This window comes from Numida meleagris, chromosome 11, assembly GCF_002078875.1.
Source record: "Numida meleagris isolate 19003 breed g44 Domestic line chromosome 11, NumMel1.0, whole genome shotgun sequence".
NCBI lineage: Eukaryota > Metazoa > Chordata > Aves > Galliformes > Numididae > Numida > Numida meleagris.
In genome coordinates this window covers 16,651,349-16,672,930 of record NC_034419.1, presented here as the reverse complement: position 1 = coordinate 16,672,930, position 21,582 = coordinate 16,651,349, and the positions used below count along the sequence as shown (strand labels likewise).

Below are 21,582 nucleotides of genomic sequence, written 5' to 3'. Positions count from 1 at the left end.
TGTTGCTCTAATTTTCCTATAACGTTACTGTCTTTCTCAAGTGGCATTAATTAAGGAGATATCGGACTTCTTAAAGAGCTTAGAGGACAGAACAGTCTCTTCAATGATTTAACAATAAATATCATTTCATTTAAGTTACTTCTGAGAATTGGAACTCTTTCAGAGAAGCTAAGTGGAGCAAATAAGGATCTCAAGACAGCAACATTAACTGATGGGAATAAAGCCAAAGTTTTACATTTGCTTTCACATCCTCTCTTGTGGTATGTTTTAGTTTAAATATTTTGGCTCCAATCTTGAAGCTTCCAGCGTATAGGCAGATTGCTATGCCCATATGCAAAAATTTGCAGAATTGAGATCTTTGTATTTTTAGTATGCATTTAATTTTTGTGCCTACACAATGTCATAGAAAATCCTCATTTACTTTCAATTATTTAATGAAAGAATTTTCAGAAGGGCATTTTTAAAGTAGGTCCACATCAATTAAATGTATTATTAAGAATCAAACACTTCCCAGAGCAATCAGTGGATTGTAGCATTGAAAATTTGCTCATAAACATAGAGAAAGAGAACTCAGAGCACTTTCTCAACAAAGAGGCTCTCAAGATTTAATAGAGGTAACCCAATGGCTCTAATTAAAAGGAACCCTAAAACACTTTAAGAATTCCAGATACTTGCTTTAAAGTCCAGTTGTGTAGCACAAACAGTTTTCTTTCACACCACTCTATGTAATCATAATCTGTACAGTTTCCTGACTTCTGTTTATAAAACACACAAATGTGAGAATTATTTATAAAGTCGCAGCTGTTCTCTTCTCTAGCCTTTGTTTCTCTCAAGTCTTAAATATTTGTAAAAATAAGAAAAGTAATTAAAGTATTGATGCACTAAGCAAACATTTCCACAATCGTGCTCCTTAAATAGGAATCATTTGTTTAAAAAGAACTTGCTAAGTGTACGTACAAAAATATAATGTTAAATAGTTACCTACATGCTAACAAAGCCAACTTACATTTAAAGAAACAAAATAAACAATGCCAAACCATTACTAACATAACAGTCAACCACTCAAACATTAGGAACCCCCAGAACTGAGTACAGTGCTTGGTGTTTGCCCAGATCTGTGAAGCAGCTATGTGCCATCTGCTCCTTGCACAAAGGACATGAGTTTATTCTTGCTGGTGGGAACTGCTGTCTAAGAGCCAACACTTGGCAGTGCAAGTCCCTACCCCTGACAAAGCTGGCAGTGAGCACTTTTTAGCCTTTGAGTTCTCTAATAATGTTCCCCTCTAGGGTGCAGGTCCCTCACGAGCTCTTCATTTCCCTCTTTATTCTGACTCACCAGCCTGTGCAGACAGGACACTTCAAGCGCATAGGTCTTGTGCATTCCCTTTACCTGCCAACATCTGACAGGCTTAATCGTAAAATAAATCAAACATTTGAATAGCAAAATTTAAACTAGGCTTTTAGTTAGAAGCCTAGAGATTGCAGGTTGCAGCTGAGACAAACACAAACAGCAAAACCTGTCCTTAGGCTGGGACAGGATTCCCTCCCAGCCATCACACACAACCTGTCTGGAACGTCCTACCTCCTGGAGACGAGAGCAGCACCCTGCTGTTTGCAGTGGCCCTCACGCTCTGGACACTTTCCATTTTCAGTTCCTTGGAAATTAGCTTTTACACACAAAAGCAAATGCCTGATAGTTGGAGCCAGATATCTTGGTAAAAGGGATTTTGCAGACTTGGTCATGTGTTATCAGATGGGGAGCAAGTAATCTAGATAAATGCTAATGAAAGCTCTTCCTGGCACCTTGTATATTCAAAGGCTATTTACCATTGTTCCTAGTCAGCTGGCTCGGTAACTTCCCATTCAGTCTGGATTGCTCAGATTCAGCTGGGACCAATATAATATTCATATTACATATGATGTAAGATGTTCTCTATGCCTACATTTTGCTAAGCTCATTATCTGTGGCATGCCGAGACCACACATGACACATTGTTAACACAGATGACAGATCCAGTGAGAAGCTGCCTTATCCGGACAAACCGAGGCAGCTGCTTTACCTCAGCCACATACAACACATTTACTAGTTTCTGTAACACACAGACTGGCCTGTGCACATATGTTACAAAGCTATGGCAATCACACACCCTGTGTCGTTCAGGTGGCTTTTTCATGCTACCTGCGTCCAGCAGTAAGGGTCCATTCCTGAACCTCACAAGGAGCAATTAGGTAAAGGAACTGAAGTGCGAGGGTCTCTCTGTACCATCTGGTGTCACCCACAGAGTTGGTTCATCACTGAAGAAGTCTCATAAGAATTACACTGAAAAGCTGAAACAACTTTTTACTGAGAACATGCAAACTACAGCAGTTGAAAGGCTGACCAAATTTAGCAGTTTTCACAGGGACAGCACCAACCATCCCTGTGCCAAACTTCAAATTCTTGTTTCAAATTCCATTGATACTAAAACTTTCTCAAAGAAAACACATCCAAAATTTCTTAACATGGGCAGGCAATATATTTTTTCCTGTACTCTTACTCTTGGAAATGACTAAAGCACTGTGGCTGAAGTTTGCCTTTTAAAACAAAAATCCACCTTGGACAATGCCCAGAATAGAAGTTTTCAGCCCAAATGCTTGAAGTTTGGCAAAGTACCATAAAAAACTAGGCTATACTAGCATGAGACAGTGCCACAATTTCTGTCCACGAGATGAACAGGGAAATATGAATTAGATTTCAATAATGGAAAATATCTCAGTTGAGCTAACTGCCGGCCTGACTTTTGGGCTAGCTTATTTACCAGAGCAACGGTGCAACAAAGGCAGCCACAGCATTAAGCCATGCTGCTTGCTGCTGAGCAACGTGCTCGCTCTGTGAACTGAAGAATCCGAAGCATCACATACATGGGAGAGCTCCGCTCTGCTGGACTTCTGCCGGACTTACTCTCCTGACCTGATGTACGGATTATCTTTTTGAATCAGATGAATCTTCATGAAAACAGATTATTACTGGTCTCAGGGATAGTTATTAGATATAATGAAAAATTATCTCTTACAGACTATTACATCACCACAGAACAACAATAAATTGATGCATTTCTGTTGAAATTGCAGTTGAGATATCATGCATGTTTCAGTTTCATTTCTCATCATATCCAGCTGCATGCTATTTCTGAGAAAAATTCCTGACTGGACCCAGCCACCTGAACTGAAGTTTAACATTTCAATAGCAAGTGGCATTTAAGAATTAACATAATTGCATTAAAAAAGAAAAGCCATAGGCAACATCTTTGAAAATTTTACCTTAAGTTGCTTAATCAAATCACGTAACCCAAAATTATCTAGACAGAGCCATAAACTTCTTTACAGTTTTGCTAGGATCTTTTTTTTTCTTAACTTAATTCAGTTATCATCATCTTTCCTGCTCTGAGGGAGCACTAATTCCCATATGCAAGAGCTTTCCAGTTGTTCAAGATCCACAGCCACTGGCTGTGAACCAGCTGCTGAGGTGTCCCCAGTACACTGCTGAAATGTATCTAACAGCAAGAGCTGGAATCCTTCAGCAGTGCGGGCCAGCAGGTAGACCTGGGCAATCCGTGCTGCTCGAACCTTGAAAGTTACTGTTGCAGCGGGAATACTGAGGGACAAACGTCACAGGGATGGAGTCCCTATCTCCTTTTGGAGGTTTCTGACATTTGGCAGGGATGTGAAGAGGTCTCCCACCTTTGTTTCCCAGAGATGGGTAGACTGCTGCCAAAACACATTCTCTAGTGTGCAGGGATCCCTAGGATCCCTTCTTGTCACAGTCTCTACCTAGTAAATCTGGCACTACAACATGTACACAGCAGGAACTGCATTTTAGTAGATGACCATTTTAATGCAAACTGTGTCAGCATAATTGTAGCAACATCTGGGCATCTTACAGCAAGATACCTATGTAGTGATGTTGTACATAAAAGCTGCACATGATCCTCACTCAAAATTTCCTCTGAAATCCGCTAAGCCAAGAGTCAGACACCAGGTAGATGACCATAGCATGAGATCAAGGCCCTCTGCCATGAAACACCTATATCTGAATTAAACTTTTCATCTCATTCCTATGTTACTCTGGCTTCTTCTCTTTGTACCAGAATAAACTGAAATAAGATTGTAAAAATGCACACGTTCTAAATGTTTAAACATTTGGAAAGAGTGTGATAAATCCAAACTCATGACGCAGGGCAGCACTTCCTGCAGGCTGAGCAACAGCCATAAGGCTTACAGGTACTTTCCTAGTTTGTTGGGCAGTTCACTGATGTTTTACATCTGTGGCACAGGTAGATCGAGGCACTCAAATACTGAATACATGCCATACTTATTGTATATCTTTTTTTTAAATGGGGAATATTTTGAGTTATAATAAAACAGAGAAATCAGCACGGATGGCCATGTTTTGGTTGATATAAATATTAATCTAAAGCTAATCTATAAATATTAATCCTATGCTTTCCTTTATTTTTTTTTCCTAAATCCACCTACATTAAGCAGTAACGTCTCTATTGCTTTGCAGTCAAGCCCTGATGGCTGTACATAAGCTCTCAGGGACAGGGATGGCCTCTCTGTGTTGTGTTAAATTCCTAGTTCAGTCATCTCCTGCTATAACTGAGCCTCTCAGATGCCAACACAGTATGAGACAAAAATAAATGCCCCTGAGTATATTCAACTTTGCTGCAGCCACTGCCGAGTTGCATGCTATTAGATTCATTGCATTGTGCCTTACATTTAAAATGTACTTCTGGTCTGCTTAAATATGTTAAGAATTATCCTGAGGGACCGTAGTAAAATGTAGTCATGTTTATTTGTAATTGCTACAAAATGGTTTACAAAATTGTTAGTGTCTTTTATTATGCCTGCTACTGAAGCACTTGCCTGTTAATTAGAGAAATTTCAGCTGTCATAGTTGGCAATTATAGCTTCTGTATCACTGTCTGTTATGAATAGTCAATGAGAGCTGATTAATATGCATGAGCAGCAGTATATAGTGAGCGCTTTGGAGCTCAGTACGGCAGCCCGAGTGAAGCAGCAGAGGGAGTGTTGTGTACTGCCAGGGAGAGGAAAGCTGTATAGAAAAGAGCACGGTTGCTCTGCAACGTTCTGTGCAATACCGCTGTGATCTGCTCCAGGTCAGCCGACCCACCTAGGTGTTTCAAAGGATATCTGCATGCATGCTTGTTAACAGAGATTTCTGTGGCTGCACTGCTGAATAAGGAAGATATTTTCTGCCACTTGTTTAAACATGGGATGCAGTTTGTGCACTCTACAGAAGCAAGAAGAACAGTACAAATTACTGTATGAAGTTTGTCAGGTAAAGCATTAGATTTCATTTCTAAAAGCAAATGTTCTCTTTTAGGCTTGTAACCACTGTTAATGATAGGGAAGATGGAATACCAAAAATTGCTTATACAAGTGGAAATGAAAGGGTCTGTTGCCTAATTTCATGTGTGTAAGATAATGATTGTGTTTTTACCTTCCCTACCTTACACTTGCAGAACATCAAATATTTAAATATATGCTATTATACATCAAACTTTTTGCATAATTTTATATCAAGAAACAGGGCGCTGCTTTATTTCTCTAGTATGTATTAGTAAAATTTCATGAGGAGGTCATAGCTTGCTCACACACTCTTTTTTAGCAAGTTAGGAAGACACAGGCAGTGACTGATGCTCAGAAGGTTTTGTCTCTTCTTACAAGTACGTATAAATACTTCTTTCTGTGCCATGCATTCATTCACTGCTGAGTCTGATTCCTTGCCAATACAAGTTTATGTCCTGTTCTTTCACCTCTAAGTGCAGGAATACCAGTTAACAAATAGCCAGAATTGACAGCAGATGAAAACTAATACTCTACAGATCTTTATACATCCAATTATTCATGTTGAGCATCTGATAAGTTTTCAAAAAATGTGATAACACACCAACTTCTGTTACAAAAATACCATTCCTGAGTTTCTGCTTTTCCTTCTATTGTTTATCTCTCTGAAATTTCTAACTTTGTTGCACCTGGAGCATAATTTTGACCAAACCAGTGATGGCCAGGTTTTTAAGAGACACACTCTTACTGATCTCTTGAAATAACCATCAGCAGATGATTGTTAATCCCCGAAAACATGAAGTGCATTGAACACTACAGATAAATAGAAAATATCCAGATCTCTCAAATTGTACTTTACTACTTTGCCATTCCTAGTGCTGTTTAGAATACACGACAATTGCCAAGTGACATGAGGACTGGGGGGAGTGACATTTCCCAGTGCTGCCATGTCTTTGCTTGCCGGCAGAGGGTATTGCTCAGCATCGCAAAGCGGTGAAACCCCAAGCTCTTTGCTGTGCTGCTACCTGCATTTGATCACAGATACTGATGGCACTGACAACACAGTGAATAATATATGTGTTTTGTATGTTATGCTAATAGGGAAGTGATTAAATTTTAAAGACATAGTTTTGATCTAATTCCCACTTGCTTACCCATAGGACACCGTTGCTTTGAGGAGGAAAAAAACTTGTGAGAACAAATAGAAAGACATGCTTACTGTCATTTCTATTTATACTAACTCACTTCCACTTGCTAAGCTGCTGTGCATGTGATGATGGGAAGAATTTCAGGGAAAGATAATCAGATTTCTTGGATATTGTTTCATACTGAGAACTGGCTTCACGTGCTGCCTGCAACAGCAGAGTTGGTGCTGGTTCTGTTGGTGAGCCCCCAGCTCAGATCACGCAGTGGCTGTTGTGATAGTTACTTATTCCCCAGGGTCACCAAGTTTTCGTGCAGTCTAGATTCGATGATTATCAGTGAACCCCATTTAGAAGTTCAACAACCAGAGCAACAAATTATTCATAATGTAATTCTTTACAAAGCTTTTGCAATTTTTGATGTGAAATGAAGGAATCAGAAAACCTCTGCAACTTATTGACATCTCATAACAGATGCAGGGCACCGTTCTTTAAGTACATGTCCTTAAAATCAGTCACAGGAACAGTCCTGGTGATACCTGAGATGACTGAACTATCTGGTGCTGACTGTTGGTGCAGGGCAGTCTGACAGGGGTTTGGATTTAGAAATCAACCTGCAAAGCCTTGCAACCTTGTTTCTGCAGCGGAAGCAGCTCAGTGCACAGCAGCAGTGATTCATGTTAAGCATGAGAGTCCTTTGGGGAAACATGGTTGGAATACCCTCAGCTCCTGCAGAAGTGAAAGGTGCACGTAATCCTATAAAACTAGGATTTCTAACATAGATCTGAATTCTTTAAAAATATATACCTATATACCCTGATTATTCCAAAATACAAATTATTGTGCAAAATTATTTCAACAGCATACTACTTCGATTTCTCTTTTTCACAAGATAGGTGAGAAGGAATTCTACAGCTTAGGGAGAATGTCCAGCTAATTAAATGTCACTATGACTATAAAAATGCTTCCTCATATAACTTGAGAGCAATCACTAAAAATTTAACAGTAAGGGATATAAAGCATCATTTTCATTTAAAATATCAGGATATAAAAGACAAAAGTTCTAAAGTATGTTAGCAGTTATACCTCTTACAGTAGGTTTTATTTTGCATCATCCGTGTAACCCTAATATCATGTCCTAAGCTGACAGTGCCACTCCCAAGAAAACTAAACGATGCTTTTTTCAAAGTCTGAGTTTGACCAAAATTTACAAAATTCGGTTTTAGGAAATATTGGGCATTGTTACAAATAAATCCCCTTAACCTTATTTTTAGAAGGTTAATGACTCTGAGGTGTAGGAATTCAGAAAACATTTGCAAGAATTAATAATAGTACATAACTGCACTTTCTCTATTAGGCCAAGAGCTTTAATGTGGCTGGGAAAATAATGCTTCAATAAAATACAATTCCAGAAGGTCTGGTACATCTGGCTCCGTTAAGTCCTCATAACAGAGAGCACAAAGAGGATCAAATATACCAGGGCTCAGGCTTTATCCCTTCCTCATCCATAGATAATTCAAAGAGATCCTCTTCATTAAGGGCTTTGGCACATTGCCTACAATTTCTTTTTGGGCTGCTGTGAGCTTAATGATGCAGAACAATGGTCTTCCCTCTTGTTGAACACATACCTTATTGTACCTTTAATCACATAATAAAAAGCAAATTAAGACACCTAGTCATTAAAGGCTATCATAGCTGCGCATATCAATGCTTTGTACTACAAATACAAAGGGGACTGTGGCATCTTGAAATCTTGATGCAGAACAGTGTCACTGGTGATAAGCATGCTGAGGGCAGCAACATGATGCATATACTATAGATGTATCCTAAGGTTCACTTCCCAGTTGCATGTAGCTTATGAAATAAAGTAATTACAAGCTATTAGAGTTTGGGTTTCAATTTATATGGAAATTTTCTCCAGAATATTTTTGTTGGTGAAAAGGGACAAGGGGAAAGAGTTTTCTTCAGGGTAAAATCATAAAATTGGGAAGATGTTGCATGCCGGTTTTCCAGTTTTCTTTTCTCAATGTCTTTAGCTCCTGTACAAACAACAGCAGAAATACGGGCTCTTCCTTTTGTAGGGAAATACTTTGGGGAACAAAAAGTAATCTTCTTTGAAGGAAACTTAGAGAAGAATACAGCATCTGAGGCAGGGCTTTTGAGTTTGTAAAATAAAAATAAAGATTAGAGCCTCGGTTTTCTAGCTACCTATCTCACTCTAAGCACACATTTACACACATTTTGAAAGATAAGAGTTTCTCAAGTAGACATCTAAAAATTCCAAGGATAGGAACACAGGATTTTAAATCAAATGACTCTAACTGTACAGGCAATTTTCAGAGCTATTTCCTGGGATTCAAGATGATGGAGTCCATCCGCTTCTCATGGTGGGAAGATATTGTAACAACAACCCATCAAAACCTACACTTTGAGATGAGAAATTGTGGTTTAAGCCAGAATGGGGACCAGCTCCTTCCTCTGGGCTATCCCTCCAGAACAAGCATAGAAATGCTGGCAGGAAACAAGCTCGCACTGCAACTGCCCTTGCTTCAGATGATCTGAGGGCAGATGACTTCTACCTCTCTGACTGTTGAGCTGGCACCTCTCACGTCTAAACAAACAGTTGATGTAATGACCTTTTAGTGTTCTAAGAACTTGAAAGCTCTGTCCACATGCTCTTTGCCTGGCACATTTCCGAGACAAATATAATAACAGCATTGGTAAAAACAATAGTGGGCAAACTGGATTTGTCCTGTAAACTAGGTTAAGAGATTATGCAGCCAAAGTAATATTAACACCAAGGTTAGCATACAAATTGCTGTGCTAATGAGAAGATGGTAGTGATGAGGAAGTAGCTGACACTATATTTCATTTTCAACTTCCAGCAGCAGGTCTTACAAGGAGACTGGTACACAAGCTAGTTGCACTGAGCTGATCTCTGATACGCCTCCCTTTGTCATTAGAATTCTATTCACATATTTAGAATTACAAAAAATAAAGCAATCAGCATTAACAAAGACTGATTCAAGGACGTAGTCTGACTAGACTTAAACATTTCTAAGCAATGATGTTATCCCAAATCAGGGCCAGATCAGAGCTTGCCAAAACAAAAATCCATCTCAAAAAGAAATTTCTAATTAAAGCTGTAAGGTTTGGGAAACAAAAATAATTGTGTATATATGTGTATATGCTTTTCACACTCTCAAATTTAATTGGGCAGCCAGAGAATTAGTTAGTAGTTTTCAATGTTAAGACTGAACTGGTTGTGCCAATTATAGTAAAGTACTTGATATGCACTATATGGCTTCAGATGCTCTGTATGTACACTTTCTGTGCTGCAGCTGAAATTAAGAATAGTGCTGAAGTTATATTCCGTCACTTTGCTACCATTAAACTTGACCTCAGTAACAGTTGTGAACCTATCACAGTTACTTCAAAGTAGGCATGTGTTTGCTTAAACAAGATATTAATTCCAAGGGCTTTGTTCTAGACAGGGTTTTCTACCGCTGAATTAGTTCAGCTGTAGAAAAACTCTGCTTGACATACTGGAGACTCATAATCTTCAGAAAACTGCCCTTTAATGATTGTGGCGCCTGTCTGTGACTCAGAAGTCCCCTTTCTTAATTAGGCATTTACCAGAAACTGGCAATTGAAATTTTCCTCTTCACTTGACGATGAATAATGTAATGCCTCCGTTAGAATTTATCTGAAGATACTCCTTATTGCATGCTAGAGGAATATCTTGGTCATTAAAAGAACATAAACAAGTTGTGATATGAAATAAACAAAATGCTTTATGGTCACTTGCAATATAAATAGATAACTTGACCTACTGTGCACCTGAAATATCTTACTGCTTCATAATCTCCCTAAAATTGACAGTGCCTTTTTTCTTTATATTTAGCAGATAAATTGATTAACCATAGCATAGGTCTATTTCTTCTTTTTTGTATTATTATTTTAAGTGATAAATGATTGAAAAGATGGGTTTTGTAATGCTTTGCACTTACACATCTGTTTAATGCTATGAAGCAGGTGGCAAGAAGTCACAAGGGAGAAGGCACTAGGGACAATCACTCTGTGCTTTACTGTCACATGTCAGACATGGGCAGGGAAAAAGGAAACATATGGACTAATGAAAAAGTGCAGATTTAATAAATGTGTTTTGTTGCGTTCATTAATAATGAAACAAAAGGTCATGCTTCATTTTCACTAGGGTAGTACAACTCTACATTTTTACATAAATCGGACTGTTTCTTTCAGAGGCTAGGTAGGTAAATGTAAGCAGGTCTAGCTAGTCCTTCTGAACCAGTTAGGAATTTGACAGGAGGATGGAAGAATAAATAATAAATAAATAATACATATACTTCACTGTATACGTACATACACAGCACTTCAATATTCACTAAACAGTGACTATTGAAGCAAGCCTTCCTACTAATACAATATATCTTTAGGTAAAAAGCTAGGGGCTGTCATCTAAAAGAAAAACTGAAGCGTCATGGTACAGCTTTTATTGCTTGTTTCAACCCAATGATAATTCTGGATGTGATCCTGTTGTAGGTGATGGGGCACACTCTCCACTGGTACAGGAACTAGGCACTTTCTAATTTCATTTCTAAGTGCTGAAATTTCTTCTGGCTTTACCCTGAGACAATACCTTAGATGTATTCAGTACAATTTCCAAACACTGCTATCAAACTCATTGGGAACTCTGGAGGAATAAAATGCTCCATAGAAAGACTAATTGTACAATCGGACTAAAACAATATTTTGTTTTTGCATTTTCATGGACCGTATTCACTTATACAGAGAATTAGATCCAACAGCATCATTTTTGAGAAATTGGACATTCATCCACTAAAAAATAACAGTTGATAATAAAGCCTCTTTTAATTTAGAAGGCTTGCTCATAGAGTGCAACATAGGCTCTTGTGCATACCTTATTGTATCTGTAAAGCTGCAATCAATTTTAGCCAAATAAAGGAAAATTAAGGTTGGTTGTTTTTTTTTTTTTACACAAATAGCACATTGGAAATTCTAGGACATGTTCAAGCAGCATGGAATGAACAGACAGAGGTGAGGTGGTGACGGGACTTCTGCCTACACTACAGCTTCTATGGTTTGTGTTCTTCAGCTGACAGCACTACTCTGCTGCTGGAAGCAGGTGGCACAAGATCACAAAGCGTATCTGCAGATACCTGATACCAGGTAGCTACTGAAAGAGCAGGCTCCCAGCTGAACCCAGCTGCTGGGTTCCCAGTTAGCAACACTGGGCATTTTTTCCATCTCTTCCTGACAGCAACTTCAAAAACCTTCTTCAAGGCAGATATCTTCAGAGCTAGCCCGAACTTCTCTTTCCCCACCTTACATTACGGGGACGTTCATGGAAGAAGGGAGGGGAGTGGGAGGAAGGACTCGGAAACTGCAAATAGCAAGCAACAGTGCAGAAATGGGAAAGGGACTGTTGTGAAGTAACATGACTGCAAAAGCATCGTTCTTCAAAATATTTTCCCATGTTTTCTATACATGGGCAAAACTAGAAAATGAGAGAAAGTGAGTAATTGCAGTTACTGAGTTATTCCTCATTAGCAGTTCATAATTATTTATGGCTGTTGTTTGTACCTCACTCATAAATATAACTGATTGGTTCCCTTGGGCCATGCAACTGAGATAGCAGAGTCATTAAAAAGGGAAGACCTGTAAACTTGTCTGGTTTTATATTGACCAAGGTTATTAAGCCATGAGCAGATATGCAAAAGATTGTCATTTTAATACCGACAAAATATGTAGAAGTATCTCTGCCCTTACTTAAAATCATTTAACATGATAAATGCATGTTTAAGAAAAATGACTCCAAGTATACTCTGTATGTAGAGAAAGTGCAAGAGTTTCAGAAGCCTCAACACTGATCTAAAACTGTTTTCACTGAAGCAAACGATAAAATCCAGCCAGAAGCAGGTACATTTCAGAATGCAGTGTACAGTGCTGGTGCTGTACTGTCAATACATAAATGAGCTAATTACTAATAGAATAAAAATTCCTTTATTTCAGTGGTCTTTTTACCAAGATTTTCCGTCTGGAAGTTAATGGTTTCATGAACAAATGGATTCTGTACTCTTAAGAAAAGAATTTTTCTTTGGTCTTAACTATTTTGTCATGGACGGCTCACAAGGCAGAAGGAAATGCACACACATGGAAACAGTCCATTACTAAACAGTATAATTCTTTTTTCTAAAAAAAAGAGAAACTGCCCATATGAGGGAAATAAAAGAGGGATTAGATGGAGCTGCAAGAAGAATTAACCTATATTTTGAACCTTCCTTTTCCAGTTCCTGAGGAAAAGGAGGTTTAGAAAACAGGGTTTTTGCTGCTCTAGTTTCTATAAAATCTTTAAAGTTCTGCTGCTTTTTCATAATATGCAGACTTCTTAAGAACTTGCTAAAGAAGTGAATCAGACCATAAAGAGTATTTTAAATGGAGCACAGACGTCTGTAGTCTGACAGAACTAGCATTTTATAGTGCACTTCCCAAGGATTTGCATGTATTTCTACAAAGAAAAGCTGCTTACTCATTCTTAAGCAAAAAAGTTTTCTGTGACATGTGAAGCAGAGAAGAACCAACAAGCTGTACAACGCATACAAATGTTTACCATTCATGACATAAAACCCATATAAATCAGTCTAACTTGATAAAAGGAAAATTAATTTTCTTTTACAGAAATCTTTCTAGTTTCTGTACTACACTACCAAGACCCAACAGACGTCGTGCATTATTTAAGCAAAAATAAAGTCCAAAATAACTAAAGGACACACAGTAAATTCTTATGCTGAGACACTTCTATGATGGCATAACTGCATCAGTAGACAAGGGAAGAGCCACTGATGTCATCTATCTGAACTTCATTTAAGGCCTTTGACACAGCCCCCATAACACCCTTCTCTCCAAATTGGAAAGATATGGATCTGATGGGTGGACTGTTCAAGTAACCAATGAGAAACTCATTGTGAGATCATACCCAGAGAGTGGTGGTCAATGACTCAGTGTTTGGATGGAGATTGGTGACAAGTGGTGTCCAGCAACGCTCAGTACTCGGACCGGTGCTCTTTAACATCTTCACCAATGACATAAGACAGTGGGATCGAGCACAACCTCAGCAAGTTTGCAGATGATGCCAAGTTGTGGGGTGTGGTCAACATGCCCAAGAGTCAGGATGCCATTCAGAGAGACCTAGACAGGTTCCAGCAGTGAGCCCAGGTAAATGTCTTGAGGTTCAATAAATCCAAGTACAAGGTCTTGCACCTGGGTCATGGCAACCCTCGCTATCAGTACAAGCTGGGGCATGTAAGGATGGAGCACAGCCCTGACAAAAAGGACTCGGGGGTACTGATGGATGGCTAGCTGGCCATGAGCCAGCAATGTGCCCTCGCAGCCCAGGAGAGTACAGTTGTACTCTTCTGTACAAGTTGTGTTATACTTGGTGCTTTCACATGTCCTGTCACGTGCTGTTCTGATATTTAGGGTTCAACAGTAAAGTTGATCTGCTGCTTTCTTTCTTTCGTTGTTTTTTTTGTTTTTTTTTTGACAGATTTAGCATATTGTCATCTTTATTTTCTTTTTATTAATTACTGTTGAATTTTTCTCACTGTTTACTTCAGCACTACTGAAAGCCCCAGGACTGAAATGAGAGTTTATGATGTCATTTCCATTTATTCATTGGTGGAACATTTAGATTTGTGTTACTTCTCACCTGTTGTACCTTGTTTTTCAGATCTCTTCTTCTCGATTAAAAACATACATCATGTTTATTGTATTGGACCATGACAGCATGTTTCTTTCCACATATTAGTCTTTGGCCATGCCTATTGAATGCTAGTGGAGCATTCAGCTTTGGAACATTTTGCTTTGCTGTGGTACTTTGCTTCAGTCAGAACCTAAGGCATCGCAAAGGCAAAACTCCCAGTGACTTTAGTAACCATCAAATCAAGCTCAAGTAACTATTTTATTTTCATTTCAAGTATTAAAAGAAAGCTTCTAGGAGACACTGACCACCCGAACAGAATTATCCCATGTTTATGCTAGCATGCTCTCTGCACCCTTCTTATGTACATAATGTTAAATTCAAGCTAAATTGAACACATCTATTAACTGTATAGCTTTTCACGTGTAGCTTTTGTAGATTCATTTGTATATGAAGGTGAAAATCACCCTCAAAAAGATATTCAGCCTTAATAAAGGCATGCCCAGCACTGAAGAATACAATGTATCCTTCAGTAATTTAGTTTTGTAACTACTTGCCTTAACAATTAAACAAACAATTTCTTGTCTGATCGTTAAGGGTAAACTGTGCCTCCAATACCCAATTAGGGACCCTTTTAGGCAGTGACAATTTAAGCACTGAAGATTTTCTATTAAAAAATTCTAGCATCACTTCCTTGTTTAGCATACAGTCTTAATTCACAGGATTTATATCTGTGTCTCATATAGTTGTTAACCCTCCTATCTGGCTCCACCACAAATTTCATCAAGGTCCATTCTTTACATTCTAGTTTAACACCAGCTTTCTCATATTCAGTTTAGTTCCAATGCAAAGAAAGCACAAAAGCTAAGCATTTTAACATTTTAACAGTTAATGTATCCATCTTTTTTTGCCATGAAAGATCCCATTGTCTCTGTCACATGGCATGTAAGGTTCTTAAGAAATTATGCGTATTTGTAGTTTTTTGGCAGTCTTCTGCAGCATTCATATGCATGGATTTTTTTTTCTGTGTTGTTCCAGATGTAACTATTTATAAAGAAGAATTTTGCTGAGTACAATTGAGCAACATTAGGAATAAACATTATGTTTGTACAGTCACTTTTTTAACAAAGTGGAACTGTACAAATTATATTCATTGGCTTTTAAGCACTGGGAGTTCCTCAGTTGTGACAAACTTTCCAGATAACAGGGAAATACCTTAATCAATATGATCTATTTGCTCACGTTTCAAAAGAACTCAAAACTAGCCACAAGTGCTAATTCCACATGGACAACAGATATCAGATCATTGGAATCATCCCAGTGAATTTTTTTTTTAATAATCATTTTGCTAGTAGAAATTGAATACCAACACTGGCTAACTTCCTGGACAAAAAAGCACATTGGCTATGTACATGTAAGCACACTTGAGGATTACTAGCTTTTATTACCGAAATGTAGCACTCCCTTCCTCATGTCCCTACAACAAAAAAAGTGGTATTATCATGCTGGAATAGGAAATGATTAAAAAAAGATAAATGTAAATATAAACTATCCAGTGCTCAGTATTTAGTGCACAATGTGGCACTTTGCACTATTTTTTTAAGGGCCTAATCTTGAGCAGTATAATTTCCCGACTGCAAATTGCTTTAAAGCATATTTTTCCATCATTGCTTCCTCTTCCATCATTCTTCATTTGGAATCTGAATGGTTAAGAGTGATAACTCTGTGCAACCCATTAACTCTTACTTTGTTAGTACAATTCTCAATAAATCAAATATAATAATGTACACCATCTTGCCTACAACTAACTGCAGATGGAAAAAAACATCCTGCAGAGCTAAAAGGATTCTACCCAGTGTGAATTAAGGAGTCAGTCCTTTGTAAGAGATTCAAAGACTGACCAGAAACCGTTCACTGTGTGAACGGCTTCTGGCCAGAGAATGTTGCCTAGTATGATGAGGATGCTGCCATACATCACAGAAATACAATTACGGTACAGTCTAACTACTGCCTGATTCCTAACTTACATCAGTCTGATTTTGCAGTTTGATTATTTACATAGAAATCACATATGAAAGCACAAAGGGGATACCAGTCCACAGATTTTCAGCAATGAATTGTCCTAAGGAATCTTAACAGACCTCTACTAAAATGCTTAGAATACAGGTTACTTACAATACTAGGGAATAAACTGGAAAGCTATCCTTTGTGTGATTTTCCCAGACTTTAATATAAAGATGTGGAAATCAGCTCACATAAAAAGTTTCTTACTCAAGAGTTATTTTAGCACATTTCTGGAAAAAATTATGCTTGCTGCAATTTGGATTCTTTTATTTTGATGGCTCACTATACTTAGTTGTACCAAAAGAATTAGGATGCACGCAGTGAAATGTGCTACATTTAATTTGTGGCAAATAATAAAACTGGAACCATAATCAGCATTTCCTTTTTCCAGCGAAAACATTACACTGAACTTAATTTTACAGCTGTACAAATTGTTCTAAAGTAATCTGCTCAATTGGGCAAGTTAATGATATCTAATTTGACCGGGCCAAACTTTACATGCTATGCATTACTGTGAGCAATTGTGGTCAATACAACTGTTAGTGGAATGCAAATGCAGGGCTAACATCTTCCATTCTCAGCTGGCTTAACAAAAAAACTTGGTGTCTTTGCCTCTCTAAACCAAAGATGACAGCGTAATAAGTGTTATGCGTGCCAGGTAATTCAGAAGGAATTTAGCCCTTTCAATCGATTCTGCACTCAAGTTAACCCTCTTTATTATTGCCCAGCTTTTTGCTGCAAGCAATACTTGAAGTATGGGCTCAATTCAGTTACTGCACTGAGTGATGGTGCTCTATGAGCTGCCCCACTTGCTTCAGAGGCTCTAAACATGGCAGATCACAGCATGAACTAACAGCTATCTGATACACACACAGATAGCAGAATCCAGACATTTATTTTAGTGTTTTAAGTCATATTCAATAAACTTATGTGGCATAGTCATCACATTAGCACATTTCAGCACATTTATGGAAATAATTAAACGACAAAGTAGCCACTATTAACACCTGGCTCTAACTATTACTGTATTTATGCCCACTGGTTTTACGCCTTGGAAAAGATACGCTACTCTTGGACCTGAGAAACCCAACACTTCCATGCAGAAGGCAGGAGTTTCCCTTGTGCAGCCCCTACCTCTGATTACAGATACAGCAATGCAGTTTATCAAGTGAATAGTTTCTGGCTGGAAGGAGAACAATGTAAGACATTGTTCATAAAGGCGAGGATTGCTATGATAGGCGTCCTCATTCTCACTGGTAGGAGAACTTCCAAATTCTGAATTGCATTTTGTGTCTGCATGTGAGCCAACACTTGCCTCAGTCCAAAGAACGTAACAACAACTATATGATAGTAGAATGGTGCTATGGGATTGTAGTGTTATTATACAGCTTTCACTAAAATTGCCCTGGGCAGCTTCTCTTTAATTGTGTCTTTAAATCTGTGTTAAAACGACAACAGTTGGCAGGTTAAAAGATGGTAAAATCCTACGACTTCTGTAGCATAGCTCTTTGTGAATGCTCCCACTGACCTTCCAGATTTTCAGATGTCTCAACAAACAGGCCAAACTCCCAAAGAAATCTCCATTTTAGTGTATGACCATCATGTCCCATCTGAAAAAGTATTTATCATTCACTGATATACACTGATACCTAATTCTGTAATAGCAATTTTTGTCCCACTAGATCAGTAACAAGGTTAAATGATTAAAAAACAAACAAACAAAAGCAAAAAAATTACAGGAGAATCAATAACTTATTTTGTTTGAACGAGGGCTGAGAGATTTCTAATCTTCAAGAAATGAAGTACAAACCAGCATCTCATTTAGTTCAGAGTGAGCCCAGTAAAATCTGCTAATTAAATTTAAAAGCAGAGCACAGGATTTGTAAAGACATTTCAGTGACAGGTGAAAAAGAAAGATGCATAACATTGCATAAATCATTCCCAGTACTTGCTATATGAGCATTTAAATGGAAGCTGAGTCTTTTCCATTAACAGCCAGCAACAACAAAGCCATCCTCCACTTTTTGACTGTTCCTCTCATTGTTTTGCTTTCTTTTCTCCCACAGGTCAATGGGAAGGACTTATCTAAAGCAACGCATGAGCAAGCAGTGGAAGCATTCAAAACAGCCAAGGAGCCCATCGTGGTGCAGGTCCTGAGGAGAACTCCGCGCACCAAGGTGTTCACTGCTCCTGACTCTCAGCTGGTGGATGTGGGCACGCAGACAGATATCACTTTTGAACACATCATGGCTCTAAGTAAGATGGGCTCGCCTGCCCCACCTGTCTCAGTGCTGGACCCATACCTCCTACCCGAAGAGTAAGTAACTGCTCATGAAGCACTTGAAAATCCTTGCATTCCTTAACATGGCATGTTAGAAGTAGTTCACAAACTTACCTTTATTTGCTGGTGGTCGTGTGCTCCCAGATATAGCCAAGATTCATACACCATTGAGACATAATTCAAAACACTTTCACTTTTTCTACACATTAGCAAGCTATTACTCACATGAGTAATGCCACTGAGTCACAACATGGCCTCATAAAGCTCATTTTTTTGGCGTTTGATGGATAAAGTTATTGCTTCTTGTAATTCCTCTCGTTGCCTCTTTGGGTTGCTTATGTTTTAACTTTATTTTTTATGGCTACCATAAATTGTGTAATGCTAAGAGTCACTACATTCTGTTCCAGTGTATTAATTACTTTATTATAACCCTGCAGCGATGTTACTCAAATAAATTATTTTCTAGGACTAAAATTACTTACCAGTGCTGTCACGGATGTTTTAGAATCAAATTTTAATTATTGTTAATGGTAGCTTGATGCTTTTGTACGTACAAATAAAAATGACAATTATCTCCTGGTGCACACACACCACGCCCTCACATGCTGTTCAAGTGGAAAAGAGCTCCCCAAGGAGTCCATGCAAATTGCCTGTCGCCTTGACACATAACTCCCCAATGGAAAAAGTAATTGAAATGTTCAGAACGTCTCAGTTGTTGTCTCAGACTGTGATCTGATCAGTCCACAGCAATACCAGGTTCTGAGACAACTCTGTATGGGGTGAGAAGCAGTGCCAGCATGCCCATGTCCTGCCTGTGCAGTACGGCTCTGAACAAGAACCCCACTGAGAGCCTGAGCGGTGAACACAGCACACAGACACACCCAGCACGCCTCTCCGGACATCGCTGTCAGCACTGCTAGCAAGTAGAGTTTCGCTACAGATAGGCACCAATCCTGTACAACTCCAAAGTGACTTGTATAGCATGCTAACATCCACATGTTCAGCCAGGAACTGGTCTTCTGTGTGCAAAGTCTGTTCCTTTTGTGGCTCTCAGTGCTGATTACATGAAAGATGGTTCAGTCAAATATTACGGCATTGCCACCTATTGCCATCCATTGAAAATTCAAGCACAGCTGCATGTTTTACTAGAAATGCTCGACAAAAGGCTAAACTTGAGCTTGTATGCAGTGAACAGGCAATAGGGATTAGAGCACTGCAGAGAGGTCACATGTTCTTAGAGCACCTCCCAAATATATTTGCAAGAGGGGCTTTCAGTACCTCAGTCAACTACCTGCCACTTCCCAACTGCAAAACCAAACACAGTAGAAACACAGCAAAGATTAAGCCATGAAAATTCCATTAAGTTGAAATGTACCTACATAATGCCAGCTCAGTCCTGCCAAGTAGCCTCAATCATTAGGCACAGGTTCCAGCTGCTGGCCTTACTTTCAGCTCTGGATGTTGGTCTTAACCATGTCACCTGCCTCACTGCTATCCTGCGTACAAGGGCAGTCAGACTGCTATTAAACTATGCTGTTATCCAGCATGTACAAGCAAACAAAGAGTAACACAAGTTCATGGGGATGTGCTTTATGCTTCCTTTTTACTTCTTGTAATTTTTCCAAATTCCATTCAAATGAATGTAGCCTGTGATTAGTGAATCAGGTAACTTAACCAGTTAGCAGATGCTCTTATTTAAATAGTATCGCACTTACATAGAAACATGTACCGAGTTAAGGAGAAATAAAATTGCAGCATATAAGAGTGATCACAAAAGAATCGTACTGCTTAAACTTGCAGTGTAGACAGCAAAGCTGTTGGAGAGCTCAAGATGTAAAAAGCATCATGCCAATAGTGAATGGCAGTATGAATAGAGCAGTGCATATTTAAATGGTATTCAAATCACTGTGCACAGCCTGTTGCATTCAAGTCAGTCAACAAAATGTTGTTGATTTAAATTGAAATAGTCGGGTGGCAAATTATTTTTAAAATACTTAATGTGATTTTCTGTCTTCAAGGCAAAGAAAAACTACCAAGGAAGTAGGCAAGGATGATTTTATGTACATCTCTGCAAATAACCTGAGCTCATGAATAAATAATCTAGTATTTCTTCTCATCTTGCACTCTGGCAAATATGTGCTCCTTTAGCTGTGTCACATGGTACCTGTTATCCTACCTTGCCACCATTCTCTCTGTATTTTTCTCCAGTTCAGCCTTACATTTGAGGAAAAGACACTATCAAACATGGAGACTCTTTTACAAATCTCTCATTCATCATCACATGTCAAATGTTTTAGAGTCTTTTTACAATACATGTAACGTACTGTCTAATACATTTATTGGTATAAATGGTATAGTGTATATAATTGCGTGTATCTCCATGGTTTGGTTGTTAGTCTGTCATGTTTCATGATGACTTGCTATAAGCTTGAAATGCATTGCTACGCTAACTACAGAACTGAGTGCTATCATAACACATGTATTTTTTCTCTAGCCATCCATCAGTGCATGAATACTATGACCCAAATGACTACATGGGAGGAATCCATCAAGAAATGGACCGAGATGAGTTAGAATTGGAGGTACTTAATGTTTAGTAACCGGTTCATTTACTGAAAGTCTAACATGTGGATGCCATGGTCTTTATATCCTGTATAAAGTGAAAAGACCATTTCAGAGCACTTATTTTTAATAACATTGCATCTTGATTACTTTGCAGGTTGCAAACCTTACTGATACCTTTAGCAATATATTTAACAATGCGCCATGGAGTGATGAGCTAGATCTTCAGCTAACTAACAAATAATTAATTCCTTAGTTCCATCAGGTAAATTCTCTATAACTATGCTGATTTAGACTTTCAAGAAATCTCAAAGATTTTTCAGGTTGGCTGAGTGGCAGGACCTATTCCACGCAGCCACAGTAAAAAAAACACACATTTCCCTTAAATATTCCCCAGCTGAGAAACAGATGTTCTCAATCATATTTTTTAGAAATATTTTAAG

General features: G+C 38.5%; 1 protein-coding gene and 1 long non-coding RNA gene across 5 annotated transcripts in view; one reads left to right on the top strand and one right to left on the bottom strand.

The window, feature by feature from the left end:
- The window catches only part of LOC110404830, a 362,084-nt gene that overhangs the window by 265,568 nt on the left and 74,934 nt on the right, over positions 1-21,582 (bottom strand). The gene's annotated exons all lie outside the window — the stretch shown is intronic.
- PDZRN3 (PDZ domain containing ring finger 3) overlaps positions 1-21,582 on the top strand; it is a 124,173-nt gene that overhangs the window by 90,054 nt on the left and 12,537 nt on the right. The window contains exons 4-5 of the mRNA XM_021409549.1: positions 18,363-18,613; positions 21,072-21,159. Coding sequence (XP_021265224.1) covers positions 18,363-18,613; positions 21,072-21,159 — 339 coding nt within the window. The remainder of the gene's footprint in view (positions 1-18,362; positions 18,614-21,071; positions 21,160-21,582) is intronic.